The sequence below is a fragment of the Loxodonta africana genome, chromosome 19 (genome assembly GCF_030014295.1).
Source record: "Loxodonta africana isolate mLoxAfr1 chromosome 19, mLoxAfr1.hap2, whole genome shotgun sequence".
NCBI lineage: Eukaryota > Metazoa > Chordata > Mammalia > Proboscidea > Elephantidae > Loxodonta > Loxodonta africana.
The window spans coordinates 65,152,197-65,173,896 of record NC_087360.1 but is presented as its reverse complement, the minus strand read 5'-3'; the positions used below and the strand labels follow the sequence as shown (position 1 = coordinate 65,173,896).

General features: G+C 39.5%; 1 protein-coding gene across 2 annotated transcripts in view; it reads left to right on the top strand.

Annotated features, from left to right (window-relative positions):
• The window catches only part of UNC5D (unc-5 netrin receptor D), a 627,625-nt gene that overhangs the window by 380,740 nt on the left and 225,185 nt on the right, over window positions 1-21,700 (top strand). For both annotated transcript variants that reach the window (XM_064272820.1, XM_003412541.4), the window contains exon 4: window positions 18,451-18,554. In XM_064272820.1, coding sequence (XP_064128890.1) covers window positions 18,451-18,554 — 104 coding nt within the window. The remainder of the gene's footprint in view (window positions 1-18,450; window positions 18,555-21,700) is intronic.

Here is a 21,700-nt window from a genome sequence, read left to right as displayed (position 1 = left end):
TGTAGTCTTTGGTTCGTGGGACTATATTTTCTTTCTACCTTTTTTCATCAAAAACACTTGGTTAAGTGTCTATTCCTGCATCCACCTAAGACTCAATGTTCCCCTTAGCACGGCAAGTAAAGCGATAGTACTCCCAAATGTGCAGTAAGTAAAACTTGTCCCTAAAGCTTTTGTCCCTATAGCTTTTGGTGAAACGTGGTGCAAAGATAGAAAACGTGAGTTATCCGCTTTCAGTTTTACTTAATGCCTTGAATACAAGAGAACAGAGAATGTTCTATATTTTATCCTAATAACTTTTCTAGTTGAAGATTGTTGAGGTCTGCAATTCAGGTCAAAATCCCACTGCCCTTTGAGTATTGACACAGCCAAATCAATTCAATCAGTACACAGGAAGTTCCTTTTATGGAACTTCAGGGCAAAGCAAATCTCACAAATCCTTCCATGGGCCTGGTTCTCTTCAGCGGAGACCCTATCTCTGGTCCCTTGCTGAGGAAAGTGGTGCTAAATGGCCTCTTAGTCCTAGGTGGCCATGCTGTCTACCACATACAACCACTACCATGGCCATGGGATTAAGCATGTACACCTGATCCAGAGGTAGCCACTCATTAGGTGGGTTAGTTGCCTAAAGAGCTGCCTCAGTATAAGAGATTAATTAAAGAGGAATTAAAATGATCATGTAATTACAGAATCCCATTTTTCTGAGTTATCATCTGATCCTGAAAGAGAATCAGCGGTTGTAGTGACATCAGAAGGTGAAAGACTCCAAAAGAAAAATAGGCAGCAGAAACTGTGAGTAAATATAAGCAACGGATAAGTAGAGGCCATAGACACATTCTGGAGGGAGTTGCAGCTAACTGGGAGTTCCAGGAGTGGCAAAAGCTCTGTCTGTGCTAAGAGGGCTATGGAATAAACCCAGTTAATAGAACTACACTGGATCTCTTCATCCTGTTGTTTTAGCAACGTAACAGACTCTTTAAGACTTGATAGTATTATGGTTCTAATTCTTTCATTCAAGCCTGGTCTTGTGGTGTTTCTTAATTTCCAATCAGCCCTGGACTCATAATTAGTGTTCTTGTCTACCTGTTTTTCAGTAAATCCTCAATTTCTTGATGTAATCTGAATACATTTTTTGTTTTATTGTCCTTGTAAACAAAGAAGCCAAACGATGGGATTTATTGAGTTGAGAATGGCTCCATAGAGAGCAGGTTAAATTAGTGCTCAAAGCATTTTGGAAAACTGCAGTTGTTTCTTCCCACCATAACATGTCCCTACTATTGCCTTTGCAACACCACTTTTGGCTGATAAACTATGCTAGTTGTTGTGAAAGGAATAATGGCACCAGGACTTTGAACTGATTTACTCTGGCTCAAACCCCTGCTGAGAATTTGCATTTCTACCTCCCAGATATACTGAATCAGAACCTACATTTTAACAAGATCCCTAGGTAATTCTTAAGTATAATAAATTTCTAGAACCACTGCTCTACCAGTGATTCTCAGAATTGGTTCCTAACCAGCAGCGTTAGCATCACTTGGGAACTTGTTAGAAATGGAGATTCTCAGCAGGGGTTCAAACCAGAACAAACCAGTTCCAAGCACTGAATGATACACAGTGGTAGTTATAGAAAGATTTATTGATGACATCTGTTTACCAGCAGAGGAACTATAGAGCACAGTATAGCTCATAAAGCCCCAGAGTTAGTCTGTGTCCCTGGAAACAGTGTTGAGGAATCTCTGCATGGCAGGACCACAACAGTAGGCACAGGCTGGATGCCCCAATAAGCAAAGCCTACTCATTGCCTAGATGCCCCTCGGTGATGCGAGAGGTTAAGCACTGGGCTGCTGGTTCGAGTCCACCCAGAGGCACCTTAAAAGAAAAGCCTGGTGATCTACTTCTAAAAACTTAGTCATTGAAAACCATGTGGAGCACAGTTCTAGTCTGACACAAGGGCAATAGGTTTTTTGTTTGGTTTGCTCGTTGCCTGGCTTCGAGGGGCTGGGTGTGGGGAGGACCAGAGACATTCAACCACGACCAAAGGTTTTTCTACTTCACTATTTCTGCAAGATTTACTCAGCAGGAGTTATGACTACAATATTCTAGAATCTTAGGAATGAGAAGATGGGTCATATATGTCAGGAACATATGTGTCGAAATGAGACCCACATGCAGAACTGTGCTTTGCTACCATTCATCACTCAAGGAGATAAGACTGAAATCAGAACTAGAATATCCAAAGCAAAGATACATGAATAAAGAGTAGGAGCAACCTGGCATCAATACAGATAAGCAGGTCAAGGACTGTTTGAAATTCATAGATCTAAACAAGGCAGAGGGTTTAAGCCAGGCAAACAAAGGAAGCGTATATAATGTTCCAAATACAGCTCTGGTGGCACAGTCATTAAAAGCCTGGCTGCTAACCAAAAAGCTGGCAGTTTGAATCCATCAGCTGCTCTTTGGAAACCCTATGAAGCGGTTCTACTTTGTCCTGTAGGGTCACTATGAGTCGGAATCAACGGCAGCAGGTTTTTTGGTTTTATCACAAAAGGAAAGAACTGACCTGACAGGTAGCCTTTTATATGCTTCCCTTGGGAACTGGAGTCAGTAGCTGACTTCTCGAGTCCTGACCATCTAGGGTTGAGGACTGAGGCAGAACCAAATGGAGGCACAAGGCCTTGACTTTCATTTTGCTGGCGTGCATTTGTCCTGCATTTGAACTAGAGCTTTTATTACAACAAATGATCTCTGTTTGGCTGAGCTACAAATTCCTTTTATGTATGACAAATGTGGCTTGTTGTTCCTTCAGAAAAACATCGGTGGGAAAGACTCAAAGCTGATATGAATATCAGTGTATTTGGACATCTAAAGGGACATCGTACCATCCTCCTGCAATCTTAAAAAATGTATGTGACTATGACTATTAAAACAAATGACTATGATTTTTCACTGGCTGATTTGGTTTGAATGAGTAAATTATTTTTATTTCATTGCATTAACTGCCAGAACACTGAATGAGCGGATAACTCCCTGGTGTTGCTGAGCTGCAAAGAACTATTATTCGGAATTGAATTTTTATTGATTTTCTTGTGCTACAATGACTTTTCTAACATAGTAGCATGAAAGGAAAATGAGAAAAAGGCCAAATAGGCCATGGGGTGAGGAAGGAGAGGCTGCTGCTTCTCCGTTGCGTTGCCCCAGATCTACTACTTAATTGGCTGGTACTGCTGACTCTGGATGACCCTGTTGCTGATTATATGATTTACAGGTTAGCTGAGTACCTGCCTTCATCACCTGGCTCTCCTCTTCCCTTCTGGTATCTTATTTTCCAGTCATTTTGCACCTGGTTGGTATTCTGCTGCTGTGGAAGTGAACGGGGTGATGGGGTGGAGAATGAAAACAAGTGGACAAAGTAATGCTTCAAATTAGTCTGTGCCGATGCTTGTCAGTATCATTCATACACTTACACACGCTCGTGTGTGTGTGTGTGTGTGTGAGAGAGAGAGAGAGAGAAGATGGGAATGAGTATGTTATTTTAGCATCATTGCAATGCATTTGTCTGTTCATGTTTTTGCTTTTCCTAGTCACCTTCACTATTAGAGATTTAGTTGCTTGTTAGTTCATAATGATCATTCAGACGAGTTGGAATGGGAACTCCTATTCATTTATGTGGAAACCCTGGTGGCGTAATGGTTAAGTGCTGCAGCTGCTAACCAGAATGTCTGCAGTTCAGATCTACCAGGTGCTCCTTAAAAACTCTATAGGGCAGTTCTACTCTGTTCTGTAGGGTCGCTATGAGTTGGAATTGACTCCACGGCAATGGGTTTTATTCATTTATGTGGAATCCCTGGTAGCGTAGTGGTTCAGGGCTATACCTGCTAATCAAAAGGATGGCAGTTCAAATCCACCAGGTGCTCCTTGGAAACCCTATGGGGCAGTTCTACTCTGTCGTATCGGGTCGCTATGAGTCAGGATCCACTTGATGGCAACTTTTTTTAAATTCATTTATGTATCTATTCAACAAATATTTATTAAGTTACAGCAAAGAACAAGACAGATGAAAAGTTTTACCTTCATGTGTACAGATTTCCATGACGAAAATCAAATTAAAGAAGAATATTTTAGGATTCACTAAAGCTTGAAGAATATGGTCTTTCTTGCTTCCTTCTTTAATAGACACTGTAGGAGTGAAACTTGATACAATAAAATGAAACAGTGTACTTGCCTTCTGGCTTCTGATTGAGTGTGGTCTGGTAAAGACAATCTTGACAACACATAGGAAAGAGTTTTGTTTTTTTTAGTTAAGTAATCCATGTTCATCATAAATATTTTGAGACTGCAGAAACAGATTTAAAAAAAATAATCAACATACCCACAATCATCCAATGACAGTTCTTTGAAATGTTGAGTGATTTCTTTTTAGGCCTTTTTCTATAACATATATAATAATCCCACCCAGTTACTATTTTAAAATGATAGGGTTTTATATTTTTAAACCACATTTTAAGATCTTCACTCTTTATGCATATGTTCCGTTCAGTTCCCTTACACAAAATAATGTGACAACTATTATTTTCCTTCTTCCCATAGACCAAGTGAATATGATTGTGAGTGAGATCAGAGGTAGAAATCTATGTACACTCCACACTTTCAATATGTATGAGTAGAAGTCCAAGTCAAATAAAAAAGTGTCCTTATGTAACGTGGTCACGTATGAAAAAAGAGGTAGCTATGCAAGCATTTTGCAGAGGCTTGCAAGAAAGAAATTTTATATATATATAAAATATGTGTGTATGTATACATATATAAATATACATATGCAGAAAAGGTTAATTTTTAAGCCAGTAAAGGGTTGATTGAGACTATACATGAGGTACATTGTTGTTAGCTGCCATCAAGTCAGTTCCCGACTCATGGCACACCGAAGGAAACTGCCCAGTCCTGCACCATTCCCATGATGGATTGCTGATCAGACCATTGAGACCCATATGTCTTTCCCTGGCTGATTTTCAGAAGTAGATTACCAGGCTTTTCTTCCAAGTTCACCGTAGTCTGGAAACTTCACCGAAACCTGTGGAGTATCTTTTAAGTCCCCACTGACAGAAGGTGGTGGCTCCATATGAGGTGCACTGGCTGGGACTTAAACCCTGGCCTCCTGCACTGAAAGCAAGAATTCTACCACCAAACCACCTGATGTCCCCAAATGAGGTATTAAAAAAAAAAAAAAAAAACCCATGGCCGTCTAGTTGGTTCTGACTTACAGTGACCCTATGGGACAGAGCAGAACTGCCCTATGTGGTTTCCAAGGAGTGCCTGGTGGATTCGAACTGCTGACCTCTTGGTTAGCAGGCATAGCTCTTAACCACTACACCAGCAGGGTTTCCTAAATGAAGTATAGTACATGTGTATTATCTAGGCATGTGAGATGCTCTGTGTTGCCTCAGGTATCTCTTCCGGTGAGAAACCTCCCGAGAATCCCTAGATTAAGATAGGTCCTACTGGACACATTCATAGGGCACTTTCTACTTCCCTACTCATCACTCATTCCTGCACCTGTTAATTACTTGTTTCATGTCTATCCTCCCTGCTACAGTATATGTTATATGGGAGGGCCAGGATGGTCTATGTCATCATGTTCAGCAGTGTACACCCACTTCCTGCATCTGTGTCTGGCCCTCGACCCACAGTGTGAGTGAATGAAGGAGGCTATTGCACACTTATTAAAAGCTGAAGGCAAATTTAAGAGAAGAGCTACCTGAAAAATGAATTTTTTTTTACACAGATGTTCCTCCTTTTATTTGAAAATAAACAAATTCTATAACAATATAATCACTGCATTTTTATGCAAATAACATACATTTTATATTTATACATGTTGCTGTAAAAAAATATATATATATTGGCATATTGGTGCATTTGAAAATATCTCACAGGGAGAGGGAGTGGTTGACAAACAGATGCAGAAGTTGTCTGTTATTTGTGTAAAGTACAGTACTACATTTGGGGAGAAAGTTTATTAATATTTAAAAAGTATATTAAGAAAATAGCATTGCTACATACTATTTTATTTTATTTAGCAGTTTATTAAAAACATTTACCTGCTATCTTAAATGTTCTTTGGTTCATGATTGTTAATGTCTGTATAGTATTTCATTATATGAAGGCACCAGAAGATATTACCTATTCTGCTATTATTAAATATTTAGGTTGTTACTAATTACTCAACATTATAAAGGATGCTTTGAGTTATATCACTATGCCTAAGTATTTCTGTGTAGCTCTCCAATAATTTTCTTAGGAAACTTCAGAAATGAAATTTTTGAATCTTGGAAATGAACTTTTTAAAATAGCAGGTACAATTCACATACCGTACATGTATTTAAAATATACAACTCAATGGTTTTTAGTATATTCAGAGTTGTGCAGTTATCACCACAATCAATTTTGGCACGTTTTCATAAAACCCCCTCCCCAAAATGTTTATTATCAGTTAGTTCCCTTTCCCCCCCACCTACACTAGCCCTAGGCAACCGCTAATCTACTTTGTCTTTGTATATTTACCTATTCTGGACATCTTATATAAATGGAATTGTACAACATGTGGTCCTTGGTAACTGGCTTCTTTCACTTAGCTTAATGTTTTTAGTTCTTCCATGTTGCAGCATGCATCAGTTCATCACTCTTTTTTTATTGCCAAATAATATTTCATTGTGTTGATAGATCACCTACTGTTTATCCAGTCATCAGCTGATGGGCATGTAAATGAGCTTTTAGAACAATTTCGATACATATTGACAGCTTGCTCTTCATGTTTATCTGTTGTTATTTCTTCTAGCAATGTTTAAGATGATCTAGTTTGCCATACTCTTTCTAACAGTGAAAATTATCACTTAAAAGAAACAAAATTAAGCCCCTATGGAAGGGGAAAGAGACATATTGGTGCCTTTTTAAGTTAACATTTATTCGATGACAGTAATATTGACCTTTTAAATATTAACCATCTGTGTCTCCTCTTTTGTAAATTCTGTTTCATGCCCCTTTTCCACTTTATTTTATACTATTTATCTTTCTTATTTTGTTGCGTACAGTTATTTATATGTTAAGGCTGTTATGTGTGGAACCCTCTGTCTTGTCTATACACCAGAAAAGTTCACACTAGGTTTTGGTTTTTCTCATAACTTTGATTGTAATGTTTTAGTTAAAAAATACCGATCAATCCTTTTCTTAAGGTTCTGGCTTCAGTTTTAGATTTGGAAAGGCATTCTCCATCCTATGAACCAATAAATATTTTCTTTTATTACTGTTGTGGTTTTATGGGAGCCCTGGTGCACGGTGGTTAAGGGCACGGCAGCTAACTAAAACGTCAGCAGCTCGAATCCACCAGCCGCTCCTGCTCCTTGGAAATCCTATGGGGCACTTCTATTCTGTTATATAGGGTTGCTATGAGTTGAAATAGATTTGGGAGCAATGGTTTTTATTGTTGTTGTTGTTGGTTTTATGTTAAAAAAAAAAAAACTTTTATAAATACGAGATTCATTTTGATACGTAGTAAGACAAAATCTAATTTTTTTTTTTCCAAAAGGGCTGGTAGTCATTCTAATACCTTTTCCCACTTATTTTATGTCATTCTTATCATATAATAATTATTCTTACTTATTTTGTGTGTCTTTGAAAAATATTCTAGTTTAGTTTTAGTTTGTATGTCTAAGCTATGACAAAACCACTCCATTTTAATCATCACGGCTTCATAATAGGATTTAGTAAAAAAAAAAATGTGCCTTTATTAAGACCATTAGGCACTCAGTGTGGTTGAAAGCACTTTACACATATGAGCACTTAAGGCTCACATAACTATAAGCAATAGGGATTATCACCCTCGTTTTACAAATGAGGAAACCGAGACAAAGAGAGGTTAAGATACTTATCTTGAGTCAAGGAGCTAGGAAGTAACAGATCCAGCCCCACCTTCTCCGGTGGTATTCAGTATTGCCTAATGGGGCTCTGGAACATACGATCCACCAGTTTAAATCCACAGCCTTATTTCTTATGCATGTTTCTTATATAACATGTATTTCTGTTTCCAGATTTTTGATAATTGCATGAACATTTCAGCTATATTATAAAAAGTATTTAGGTTAAAAAATGTTAAGTGCCAAGGCTCTTAAAAATTCATCCTCCAAATACTTAATTCATTACTTTGAGTCATCTTTCCTTTTTTGTTGTTGTTAGGTGCCGTCCGGCTGGTTCCGAATCATAGCAACCCTATGCACAACAGACGGAAACACTGCCTGGTCCTGTGCCGTCCTCACAATTGTTGTTATGCTTGAGCCCATTGTTGCAGCCACTGTGTCAAGCCATCTTGTTGAGGGTCTTCCCATTAGTTCCCACCTTTCCATTAGTTAGTCTATTTAAGGGTAATGTTTTCAGGAAGCGTATATGACTGATTACAGTCTCCTAGCCCTGTCATGACTGAGACTATATTGTTGTTCGTTTCTTCACGAATAATAACTTGTTTGAGAATAGAAAATTGGGTCTTATTTTTTATTTATTTTTTCTAAGAAACACAGACTTTGATTAATTGTACTCTGGTATTTTTATACAATAAAATAGGGCAAAGTTCTAGAGATAGCGTATTTTTGTTCTTTTATTAATCACGTCTTCATTTTTCTGCAAAGATCGTTGTTAAATTATTGTTTTTACAATATTATTAATTCTATAAACATTCAAATTTTCAACTATGATCTATGTGGTAACTACTTTTTTTGTTTATAAATTAATTTTGCCTTGTATGTGATGAGCCCTTTTGCAAACTCAAATTTTTGTTGAGCTCAGAGAATTATTATAATTGTTATTATTAAATCAACTATTGTCTATGTTCTTTCAACTTCTTATATTGTTGTTGTTGTTAGGTGCCATTGAGTTGGTTCCGACTCATAGCGACCCTACTTATGTACAACAGAATGAAACACTGCCCAGTCCTGTGCCATCCTCACAATCGTTGTTATGCTTAAGCCCATTGTTGCAGCCACTGTGTCAGTCCACCTCATTGAGGATCTTGCTCTTTTTTGCTGACCCTCTACTTTACCAAGCATAATGTCCCTCTCTAGGAACTGACCCCTCCTGATAACAAATCCCAAGTATGTGAGATGAAATCTTGTCATCCTTGCTTCTTAAGGAGTATTCTGGTTGTACTTCTACCAAGACAGATTTGTTCGTTCTTTTGGCAATCCATGGTATATTCAATATTCTTCTCCAACACCATAATTCAAAGGTGTCAAATCTTCTTCGGTCTTCTTTATTCACTGCCAAACTTTTACATGCATATGAGGCGACTGAAAACAGCATGGCTTAAGTCAGGTGCACCTTAGTCTTAAAGGTGACATTTTTGCTTTTTAACGCTTTAAAGAGTTCTTTTGCAGCAGATTTGCCCGTTTGCAATGCGTTGTTTGATTTCTTGACTGCTGCTTCCATGGGTGTTGATTGTGTATCCGAGTAAGATGAAATCCTCGACAACTTCAATATTTTCTCTGTTTATACTTGCCTAAAATTCTCATTTTATATGTATATACACACACACACATATTTATTTTTTAGTGTGTTTTTTTACTATCTTTACATTATATTTTATCCAGGGCCTCAAATTGGCTGATTCTGGTTCAATTTCCTGCTGAGAATTTGCATTTCCACCCCAGATGTACTGAATCAGAATCTCCGTTTTAACAAGATCTCCATGGATTCATATAGATTCCCAGACAATTCTTATGTATCCATAAGGGGTGGGGAGGGGAAATCACTAACTAAATAGTAGACAAGTGTTAACTTTGGTGAATGGAAAGACAACATACAATATAGGGGAAGTCAGCACAACTTGACCAAGGCAAAGTCATAGAAGCTTCCTAGACACCTCTAAACACCTTGAGGGACTGAGTTACTGGGGCTGAGAGCTGGGGACCATGATCTCAGGGGACATCTAGGTCAATTGGCGTAATATAATTCATAAAGAAAATGTTCTACATCCTACTTTGGTGAGTAGTGTCTGGGGTCTTAAAAGCTTTCGAGAGGCCATCTAAGATACATCTATTGGTCCTATCCTGTCTGGAGCAAAGGAGAATGAAGAAAACCAAAGACACAAGGAAAATATTAGTTCAGAGGACTAATAGACCACATGAACCAAACCTCCACCAGCCTGAGCCCAGAAGAACTAGATGGTGCCTGGCTACCAACACCGATACCTCTGACAGGGATCATAATAGAGGGTCCTAAACAGAGTGGGAGAACATGTAAAATAAAATTCAAATTCAAAGAAATAGACCAGATTTTCTTGTCTTACAGAGATTGGAGGAACACCCGAGACCGTGGCCCTCAGACACCCTGCTATCTCAGAACTGAAGCCACTCCTGAAGTCTACCTTTCAGCCAAAGATTAGATAGGCCTATGAAACAAACAATAACATATGTAAGAAATGTGCTTCTTAGTTCAGTAAAGTATACAAGACCAAATGGGCAATACCTGCCCAAAAGCAAAGACGAGAAGGCAGGAAGGGACAGGAAAACTGGATGGATGGAAACGAGGAATCCAGGGTGGAAAGGGGGAGAGTGTTAGTACATTGTGGGGATTGTAACCAATGTCACAAAACAATTTGTGTATACATTTTTGAATGAGCAACTGATTTGCACTGTAAACTTTCACCTAACAATAAGTGGATAAATAAAACCAAACCCATTGCCATCGACTCAATTCCAACTGGCAGCGACCCTACAGGACAGAGTAGAAGTGCCCTTTAGGGTTTCCAAGGAGTGCCTGGTGGATTCGAACTTCTGATCTTTTGGTTAGCAGCCAAACTCTTAACCACTATGCAACCAAGGTTTCTACTTTCACCTAAATGACAGTAAAATTTAATAAAAGAAGAAGAAAGAATCACCCGGTGGCCTTGTTAAAATGTAGATTCTGACTCAGTATATCTGGGAGTGGAAAGGCAGATTCCCAGCAGGGGGTCGAAATGGAATGAACCAGTTTGAAGTCCTAATTTTATCATCTATTTCAACATTTTCTGCCAAACTGTGTTGATTTTATCGTTTTCCTCTTAGCTCAGTTTTTCACAGTATGTATTATGGATCTGCCCTGTGTCAGTTACTTCAGTAGGTACTAGTGATATCACCAAACCTGTTGCTGTCGAGTTGATTCCAACTCACCGTAGAACTGCCCCATAGGGTTTCCAAGGAGTGGCTGGAAGATTAGAACTGCCGACCTTTTGCTTTCGGGCAAGTTCTTAACCATTATGCTAACAGTGCTCCCCTAAGAATATGTCGTTGTTGTTAGGTGCCGCAGAGTAGGTTCCCACTCAGAGCGACCCTGTGTACAACAGAACGGAACACTGCCTGATCCTGCACCATCCTCATGGTCATTGTCACGCTTGAGTTCGTTGTTGCAGCCACGGTATTAATCCGTATCGAGAAGGGTCTTCTTTTCCTTTGCTGACCCTCTAATAGAGGCCTATTAGAGGAATATTCTTAACCTGAGTTGTGTTGGTTACCAAGCTATTGCCTCCGAGCTCTAAACCCACTGGCCTACAGTTTGTGAAGCTGAGACTGGGACTCTTGCCTGCTGCTAGCTCCCAGCAAGGATCCACCAATAGGAGCGCTCGATGAGACTGGACACGAGGAACAGGGAGAAAGCACTAAGTCCTGTTTATTTCTCTCCCTGTCAGCATCAACCCAGCAGAGTTTCTTAAATCTGTAAATAGGAGTGGGTTCCTGTCTTCTGCTTATTTTTTCAAATCCTCTTGGAACCTGCTTCAATTTGCCACTTAGAGATGTCAGTACCAGGCAGGTTTGTGCCCCCTCCGCAGAGATCTGAGTACTCACTGGTGCGTGACTTCCTGGGCCCACCAATTTCCTGAGGTGCTAGCTCCAAGCTCACAGTGCCCTCTCCTTGGAAGATTGGATCTCAACTCCACAGAGCCTTTACTTAGCTTCAAAGTTCTAATAACACCAACCTCTTCTATGTATTCAGAAACCCTGGTGGCATAGTGGTTAAGTGCTACGGCTGCTAACCAAGAGGTCGGCAGTTCAAATCCACCGGCCGCTCCTTGGAAACTCTATGGGGCAGTTCTACTCTGTCCTGTAGGGTTGCTATGAGTTGAAATCAACTTGACGGCGGTGGGTTGTTTCTTTTTTTTTTTTCTTCTATGTATTCACCCATCCCTAGGCGTTGGATCTGCTTTTGCCATTGTTCCTCTTTTGCGTCTTTAGTCCTCTAAATCTTTATCTTAGTACCTTCTGTTAAAAGAACTGCCATGTTTCCTATTTTCCCGACTGGGTCCTGAGGGATATGCTTGTGTTTTGTTTCACTGGTTCAGTTTTCTGCAATATTCCATATGCTATTTACTGTCTCCATGATATATTTCTAATTCAGCAGTTATGTTCTTTTTCTTGATGGTGACTCTTCGTTGATCTCAGATGTTATCCTATTTATAGCTCTACTCTAGATTCTCAGTTGCATTTTCCTTTTTGACTTTTAAGAACTTAAAATTAGAAACCATCTAAAAATACCTCCTGTTTCTTGTCTTCTTAGAGGAAGTCATTTAATTTGAGTTCTACACTTTGTCCCTTTTGGTAGTCTAATATTTCATATGTGGTGAGGGATGTTTTCTCTACTATTAGAAACTGCATGGGTTTGTGTGTCACTTTTTTAAGCCTAGGAAATAACAGATGTTAAAAGTATTTAGATTGAAAATTCTGAAGCGAATTATGTTGGGTAACCTACAATGAAAATTCTAGGTGGAGCTGAATGCATTTACTTCTGTGTCTAAGAGCTTATTTTCAGAGTTTTGTTAGATTCAGTAGCTATCTGGAATTTAACTGGCATGGTTGCCCTCTTAGGAGTCAGAAATGCCAGTGTCTTTTGTTTAGCATTAGTATCAGGTATAGCCAAGGCTTAGTGACACTTGACTTTCTCGATCGGTATAATCTTTGATGCCTGGTAGGCTGTCCAGTGTCACTATTGAATTCAGATATTTGACACCCCGTTTTTTTCTGGATTCCTCCACCATTGCTTTTAATCTCCACATTAAGGAGTTTTGATGTGTATTTTCGAGGGACTCTTGAAAAATCAAGTGAGAACAGTAGCAGGTTCGGTTAGGCCTTTTTCAATCTGATCCTGCCTGCATATGATCTACTAGAAATTCTTCAAAAATTCTTGTTTATAGATCATACCATCCACTAGGTCCCAGTGTCAATAAAGAGTTTTCCTTTTTTGTATGTTGCTGTTGTTAGGTACATAGAGCGACCCTATGTACAACAGGATGAAATACTTCCTGGCCCTGTCCATCCTCGCAATTGTTGTGATGTTTGAGTCCATTGTTGGAGCCACTGTGTCAATCCATCTTGTTGAGGTATCTTCCTGTTTTTCACTGACCCTCTACTTTACCAAGCATGATGTCCTTCTCCAGGGACAAATCCCTCCTGATAATATGTACAAAGTATATGAGACAAAGTCTTGCCATTCTCACTTCCAAGGTGCGCTCTGGCCATACTCCTTCCAAGACAGATTTTTTTGTTCTTTTTTCAATTTATGATATATTCACTATTCTTTGCAAACACCATAATTCAAAGGCATCAGTTCTTCTTTGATATTCCTATTCATTGGCCAGCTTTCCCATACATATGAGGCGACTGGAAATATGATGGCTCACGCCAGGGCATCTTAGTCCTCAAAGAGACATCTTTGCTTTTCAATACTTTTTAGAGGTCTTTTGATTTGCCCAATGCAGTATGTCATTTGATTTATTGACAGCTGCTTCCATGGGCATTGATTCTGGATCCAAATAAAATTAATCCTTGACAACTTCAAACTTTTCTTCATTTATCATGATGTTGCTTACCGGTCCAATTATGAGGATTTTTGTTTTCTTAATGTTGAGGTGTAATCTATACTGAAGGCTGTAGTCTTTGATCTTCATCAATAATGTGTGAGGTCCTCTTTACTTTCACCAAGCCAGGTTGTGTCATCTGCATAAGGCAGGTTGTTAATGAGTCTTCCTCCAATCCTGATGCCACGTTCTTCTTTGTATAGTCAAGCTTCTCAGATTATTTGCTCAGCATCCAGTTTGAATAAATATGATGAAAAGATACAACCCTGACACACACACACTCTTCCTGATTTTGAGTCATGAAGTATATCCCCTTGTTCTGTTCGACCAGATGTCTCTTGGTCTATGTACAGATTCCTCATGAGCACAATTAAGTGTTCTGGAATTCCCATTCCTCCTAATATAACCCATAATTTGTTATGATCTACACTTATGGGGCAGTTCTACTGTGTCCTATAGGGTCGCTATGAGTTGGAATCGACTCTACCGCACTGGGGTTTGGGTTGGGACACAGTCTAATGCCTCTGCATAGTCAATAAAACACAAGTAAACGTTTTTCTGGTTTTCTCTGCTTTCAACCAGAATTCATCTGACATCAGCAATGATATCTTTTGTTCCACGTCATCTTCTGAATCTGGCTTGAATTTTTGTCAGTTCCCTGTCTATATTATCTTGAATTATCTTCAGCAAAAAATTTTACTTGCATGTGATATTAATGATATTGTTTGATAATTTCTGCATCCTGTTGGATCACCTTTCTTAGGGATGGGTATAAATATAGATGTCTTTCAGTCAGTTGGCCAGGAAGGTGTCTTTAATATTTCTTGACATAGATGTGCGAGCACCTATAGCACTATATTCGTTTTTTGAAACATTTCAATGATATTCTGTCAATTCCTGGAACCTTGTTTTTCACCAACACCTCCAGTGGCACTTGGACTTATTTATTCAATACCATCAGTTCTTGATCACATGCTACCTCCTGAAATGGTTGAACATCAACCAATTCTTTTTGGTATAAGGACTCTGTATTCCTTCCATCTTCTTTTGATGCTTCCTAATTTGTTCAATATTTTGTGTATACAGTCCTTCAAAATTGCAACTCAAGGTTCAGATTTTTTCTTCAGTTTCAGCTTGAGCAATGCTGAGTGTGTTCTTCCCTTTTGGTTTTCTAACTCTTGGTGTTTGCACATTTCATTATAATACTTTGTCTTCCTGAGCAACCGTTTATAATCTTCTGTTCAGCTCTTTTACTTCATCATTTCTTCCTTTTGCTTTAGCTGCTCTACTTTCAAGAGCAAGTTTCAGAGTCTCTTCTGACACCCCTTTTGGTCTTTTATTTCCTTCCTGTCTGTTTAATGACCTTTTTTTTACTTATGATATCCTTAATGCCATCCCACGACACATCTGGTCTTCGGTCATTAGTTTTCAATGTGCCAAGCCTGTTCTTGAGGTAGTCTCTAAATTCAGGTGAGATGTACTCAAGGCTGTATTTTGGTTCTAGTGGACTTGTTTTAATTTTCTTCACCTTCAGCGTTAACTTGCAGATGAGCAATTGATGGTCTGTTCTGCAGTCAACCCCTGGCCTTATTCTGCCTGATGATATTGAACTTTTCCATAGTCTCTTTCCACAGATGTAGTGGTTCATTCTTATGTTTTCCTTCTGGTGAGGTACACGTATGTAGTCACTGTTTATGTTATTGAAAAAAACATACAAGCCACCACAGTATGACAAACTGACTGATGTATGGTGGCTTGGCTTTTTGTATATGTGTATTAAATTATCTGTTTCATTGAGAGACTGGGAATGGGGAGGAAAAATGAGTTCATTCATGTTGTCTTTCCATCAGCTAATGTAGTTTTAGAGGGTTGAGGTAACTGTAACCTATACATTTCTTACCTTTTTTATTTCTGTTGAGCACAGACAGGAAATGGAACTGGAAAATAAAATAGAAATTCCTAGTACTGGCTTTTGGTGCATCTTCTGGTTGAATACATATTATTTGCTGTTGTCAAAGCTGCAGTCTTCATATAGCAGCAACAAGTGAGACTTCTTTTAGAAGACAAAGCAATCAAAGAAAAGAAAAACAACATAAGGTACAAAACACAACCCTTTTCATTCTCAAACTGACATCTTGTATGTTAGAGTCACACTAACCCTTTTCAGCCATCATGGAGTCGATTGAGTTGATTCCAACTCATGGTGACCCCATGTGCGTCAAAGTAGAACTGCACTCCGTTGAGGTTTCAGTGGTGATCTTTCAGAAGTAGATTGCCAGGCTTTCCTTCTGAAATACCTCTGGGGAGATTTGAACCACCAATCTTCTTGTTAGCAGCTGAGTGCTTAACCACTTGGGCCACCCAGGGATTCCTCACTCTAAACCTGAATAGACTAAATTTGACATCACTGTGATGAATAAATGAGTCATATAAAGAAGGGATTTTTTTTTTTAATTTATTTGTTGTGCTTTAGGTGAAAGTTTACAAATCAAATCAGTCACTCATACAAAAAGCCATACATACCCCGCTGTGCACTCCCAGCTGCTCGCCCCTTAATGAGACAGCACACTCCTCTCCACCCTGTATTCCACATGTCCATTCAACCAGCTCCTGTTCCCATCTTGCTTCTCATCTTGCCACCAGACAGGAGTTGCCCACATAGTCTCGTGTCTACTTGAGCCACAAAGTTCACTCCTCACCAGCATCATTGTCCATCTTATAGACCAGACCAGTCCCTGTCTGTAGAGTTGGTTTCCGGAATGGTTCCAATCTTGCGCTATCAAAGGCTCCGGGGACCATGACCATCAGGGTTCCTCTGGTCTCAGACCATTAAGCCTGGTCTGAAGAAGGGATTTTTGACTCGAAAATACCTTAGGAGACAGCAGAGGAGAGTGTTCGGTCAAATTGTGCAGGAAATATGAGGTTTTTCATTTGGTGGTTTACCGACAGTATTTCTAGTTAGTCTTTTCAGTTATATGGCCTTTACCACACTTGGCATACAAGTTCTGAATCCTAAGGGCTGTGCATGCAAGCAAGCAAGCTGGCTTTATAACTCAGTGGACACCGGTGTGAGGAGATCATGCCACCTGCCCCTAATGCAAGTCCTTTTAAGATCTTTTGACCCTGTAATTCAGAATTGACTCAACGGCAATGGGTTTGGTTTTGGTATACTAATGAATGCCTCCAAAAATATAGTACTACTGAAAAAAGACAGTGGTTGCCTCTGGGAAGGAAAACATTGAGAGCAAAATTCAAAAGAAAGTGAATATGTGGATGGCTGTACTTGTTATTCATTGAGTGTTTTTGACTTGCTAAAAGCAAGTTTAATGTATTTATACCATTTATAAAGACGTAACTGATTCTGGAGCTCTGCTCTTTACAGGGAACATATTTCATGTTATTGTAAGCACTGAAGAAAATTAAATCAATAAATCCACAGCCCGTAATTTGAGACACTCAATTTGAAGAAAAATACATTGTCATGGAGGGAGGAGGAAATCTTTTACTCAGGAAGACTTGTAAACAGCCTGTCTTGGCGTTCCTACCCCGTGCTTTCAAGTGACAGCAAGAATTACACTTGGGCTGTAAAATTATCAAAGTGTTGTCATGACACCTCAAGAGAAAAAAAAAAAAAAATTTTTTTTAAAGAAGAAAAGGCCAACTCCCTACCATTTTTAATGAAGCCTATGCTCCATTGGAAAGCAATGCAAATGAAGCTCTTTCTATACTGTCTCAGTATGTCCTTTTCCATGACAAGGAGGTATAGCTGGTTTGCAATGGAGAGGGTGTTAGGAAGCCCAGTGAATTTTTTCTCATCGCTGCCTTTGATGCTCCCTGTGACCACTGGCAAGACAATTAACCTCTCCAAGCTTCACCCATTCATGTGTAAAAGGTTAATAGCGCAGCTTGTTTGCAAAGTGCCTAGAGCCTTCCATGAAGGGCACTACACAAATACACGGCATTGCTGTTTGACTGGGGGGGCGTTGCATTTTTTAATTATATGTTTGGTTGGATAGGTTATAGATTTTGTTGTGGTTGAATGTTGCCCCTTCTCCCCGGTTACAAATAAAAAGACTAGTAGATAATCTCACTCTATTACCGTCTTCTAGAGCCCCCTAGAGGGTTAAGGGAATAGCAGAGGTTACAGGTTAATAATGCATTCTTTAGTTAAAACAATACATGAGCATCTCAATAGCATAATACCTGTGGAGGGCAATTTATTAGGCTAAGTGTTTCATTAGATGCTAAGCAGACAATGCTGGCAAAGACTCATGAACTAACACGTTTTTAAATTTGTTTTTCCTTTCCCCTGTTCCCCCAGTAATTTTTTTTTGTAATCCTTCACATAATGTAGGGCATTAGAAAGAGATTTTTTAAGGTTTACCTTGTTTCTGAATATTTCAGAAAAATGAATTTTTTTCCTCTGGAAACCCTGAAATAAATGACTGTTTTTGCGTGTATCTAGGTTGGGTTTTTTGTTTTAGATTGTGGCATGAAGCTCAGTGTTTTATTGCATTTATTTTATTGGCAAATGTGGATAATACTGGCCCTGGAAGCAGTGTCATGTATCTCACGCTTCTTTACAGATTTACGGAAAAACTTTGAACAAGATCCACAAGGAAGGGAGGTTCCCATTGAAGGCATGATTGTCCTGCACTGCCGGCCCCCAGAGGGAGTCCCTGCTGCTGAGGTAAGACAGATCCTTCTGGCCAACTATGGTGAGGAGCCAGGCCTCTTCCGAAGGAAGAAGGCGGTGTCCTGTGTGCCCATAGTGAAGTCACAAAGAGCCTTTGTCTGGTATTCTTGCTGTCAGACCCATTTACTAAAGATGGTGAAGAAACTGTGAAGGAAACAAGTCTCTCATTGGCTTTTTGTTGATGTGAAGCTCTTGTGAGGAAGCCCGGGTAGGATTTAGTTTCTCTTCTGGCTTTGGGTGACCTCAGATCTTGCAGGTGGGAACATCTTGGGCCCCCTGATATACACCTTGGATTATGGATCCTATCTCCACCTTCACAGTAACAAAGTCACATGAAAAAGTACACAGGGAAAGAGGTGAGCCCTTAGTCCCAAGCTTCACTGGTGTTTGCACTCACTCACTCTTCATTTGTTCATTTTACAAACTTTTTTTTTTCCTTTGGGCATCTGTGATGTTTCAGGCACTGTGCTGGCCTTAGAGCTATATAAGGCCTCTGATCTTTTAGCCTTCACAGTAAGGCATCTGGAATCTGGTTTTTGCTCTTTGGTTGTTTTCTAGAACTTCTGCCATACTATTAGAATATAATTGTCACTAATAATGCACGATAGTAATAGGGAAGGCTTCCTGAAACCTTTTAGGAGATACTGTGATAGACTGGTCATGTAGATACTAAGGTAATATTGGGAGGAAAAAAAAAAAACTGAAAAGTATAAAGAATGCTTAGTACAATGATCATTTCGTTTATAAATTTAGACCTAGTTTAGCAGTCCAGTTGTGACTCTTATATAGGAAGCTAGGAAACAGTCCTTAACGCTATTGTTTATTCATTGATGATTACAGACATAAAATCCAGGATCCTTTGCTTCTCATTTTAGCTAAAATTGCTATGGTATTTTGTAATTGGAAGGACAGAGGAGGAGAGAAAATAAAGGGGAATGAAAAAAGCACACATACCTGCATATTTAGACAGAAAGCATACTGGGTGGACACTGTTCAAAGCTCAGATGGTTCCAAGACATGAAGTAAACAGACTTGAAAATTAAAGTGAATACTCCATGCATGATATGAAATGATTAGAAAGGAAAATGCTTATTTTTAGATTGGTATTTCATGTGGAACAAAAAGATGTTTGATCTTCTCTTGCTTCCTCCTTGTTTCCTACCAAGAGTGTATCACAGTTTCCCAAGCAGGGTGGGAGGCAGCACGGGTGATCTTTTCAATCTCATGTGTGACATCCCACAGGCTTCTGGGAGTCTAACTTAGGTGTCAGCAGTTTGCCACAGTCACTGCCCATCTCTCAACATTCCTGTTTACTGATTTTTCATGCAGAAAGATATCTAGCCTGTGTCTCGCTATGGGAAAAGGTGCCTGGTGCACCCATACATCCCTCTAAGCCTGTGCTGGGTCATTACTGTCAATTTTGACAGCAGTAGAGAGGAGTGAAGTACCAAGAAAGGTGATGCTTTTTAATAGCTGGCTGTTTGTGGGAACCTTACATTCTATAGATGGCTCATAATCAATTTTTACAGCTGTAAGAGACCTTTGATACTCACCTAGCACAGCCTTTGCATTTTAGAGGCATAACAACTGACACTCAGATCAATGGCCTACCAAAGGTCTCATAGCCATTTAAGGGCTATCTCTGGTCAAAATCCTCCAAGGATTCCTCAGGGCACTTGGAGTGAAAGTCTTTGTTCTTTTGATGCCTTACATGGCCCAAAATAACTTGGCCTGCTATTACTTCTGACCTTATCTTCTACTACTCTGTAGCCACATGGGCCCCCTTGCTTTTCCTTAAATGCACTAGGTTTGCTCTCACCACAGGACCTTTGCATGTGATGATCTCTCTGCTGGAACCATCTTTCCCAATTATTACATTGCTTCCTTTGTTCCTTCAGGACTTGCTGAAATATCATCTGCCCAGTGAAGCCTTCTTTGGACACTGTGCTGAAAATATCAATCCCCCATCCCACACGTAAAGAAAAACCAAACCAAATCCATTGCCCTTGAGTCATTCCGACACAGTGACCCTATAGGACAGAGTAGAACTGCCCCATAGGGTTTCCAAGGAGCAGCTGGTGGGTTCAAACAGCTGACCATTTGGTTAGCAGCCGAGCTCTTAACCACTGAGCCACCAGGGCTCCAACTCCACACCTATACTTGCTAAAACTCTTATCTGCTTTCCCCTTAGCTCTTATAGCAAAACTACTGTATTTACCTTGCCTGTATTCTGCCTGAGGATATACAAAAATACTGTATTTACCTTGCCTGTATTCTACTCGGATTAGTGGTAGAATTTTTATTTATTTTGCTCATTTCTGTATTCCCATAACATAAAACAGTGCTTCTATCATTGCAAGTGCTCAATAAATATTTGTTAAATATTAATGAAAACTAGTATTCCTAACTATGTTGGTCGATATTTGAAACTATACCAGGACCAACTCTAGAAAAAACTGTGAAATCTTAAGTTTTTTTTTTTTTCCCTTGGAGTACTGGGTACTAGCATGACGGTGAATAAAATACTCTCCACCAGCTTTTGGAAAAAAAAAAAAAAAAAAGGAGAGAAGGATAAAGGATGTGCAGACTGGTAAGGTAGTGGCTGAAAGCAACAACGTGCTTTGGTCTGCAAATGGATATATGAGTGTGCATTCACATGTGTGTGTACGTGCTCACCTAAGCATGTACACACACACACACACAGAGTGAAGCATCTCCCTAGAGAATTTAGGGGATTTTGAATTTGAAGGACTCTGGGGCTCTTCTGAGCTGTGATTGACGGGATCCCTGTGGAGAAAAGGCTAGCCTCTAGGAAGTCAACAGCTTCCTATCAGTTCCACCACTTGGGAAAGGCTGAACTTAGGCTGTGGCTTGGGAGCAGCTCTTGGCACACCCTCCTTCCTCGCCTCAGCAACCTACTCATGAAGCAAATGAACTCTGCCTACTGACTCAATCCATTTTCTTTCATTTGCTTCTGATGGCCCTTTTCAGCTGGAGCCACAAGGAATGGAATGGGATGTGAAAAAATTTCAGTAACAGCACAACCTAATGTTAGTGAAAATGTATTTGGGAGAGTTGTTGACCAGGGGAGGAAGGATCACAGTATAGACACATCAGAAAGAATGTACATTTTTACAGTT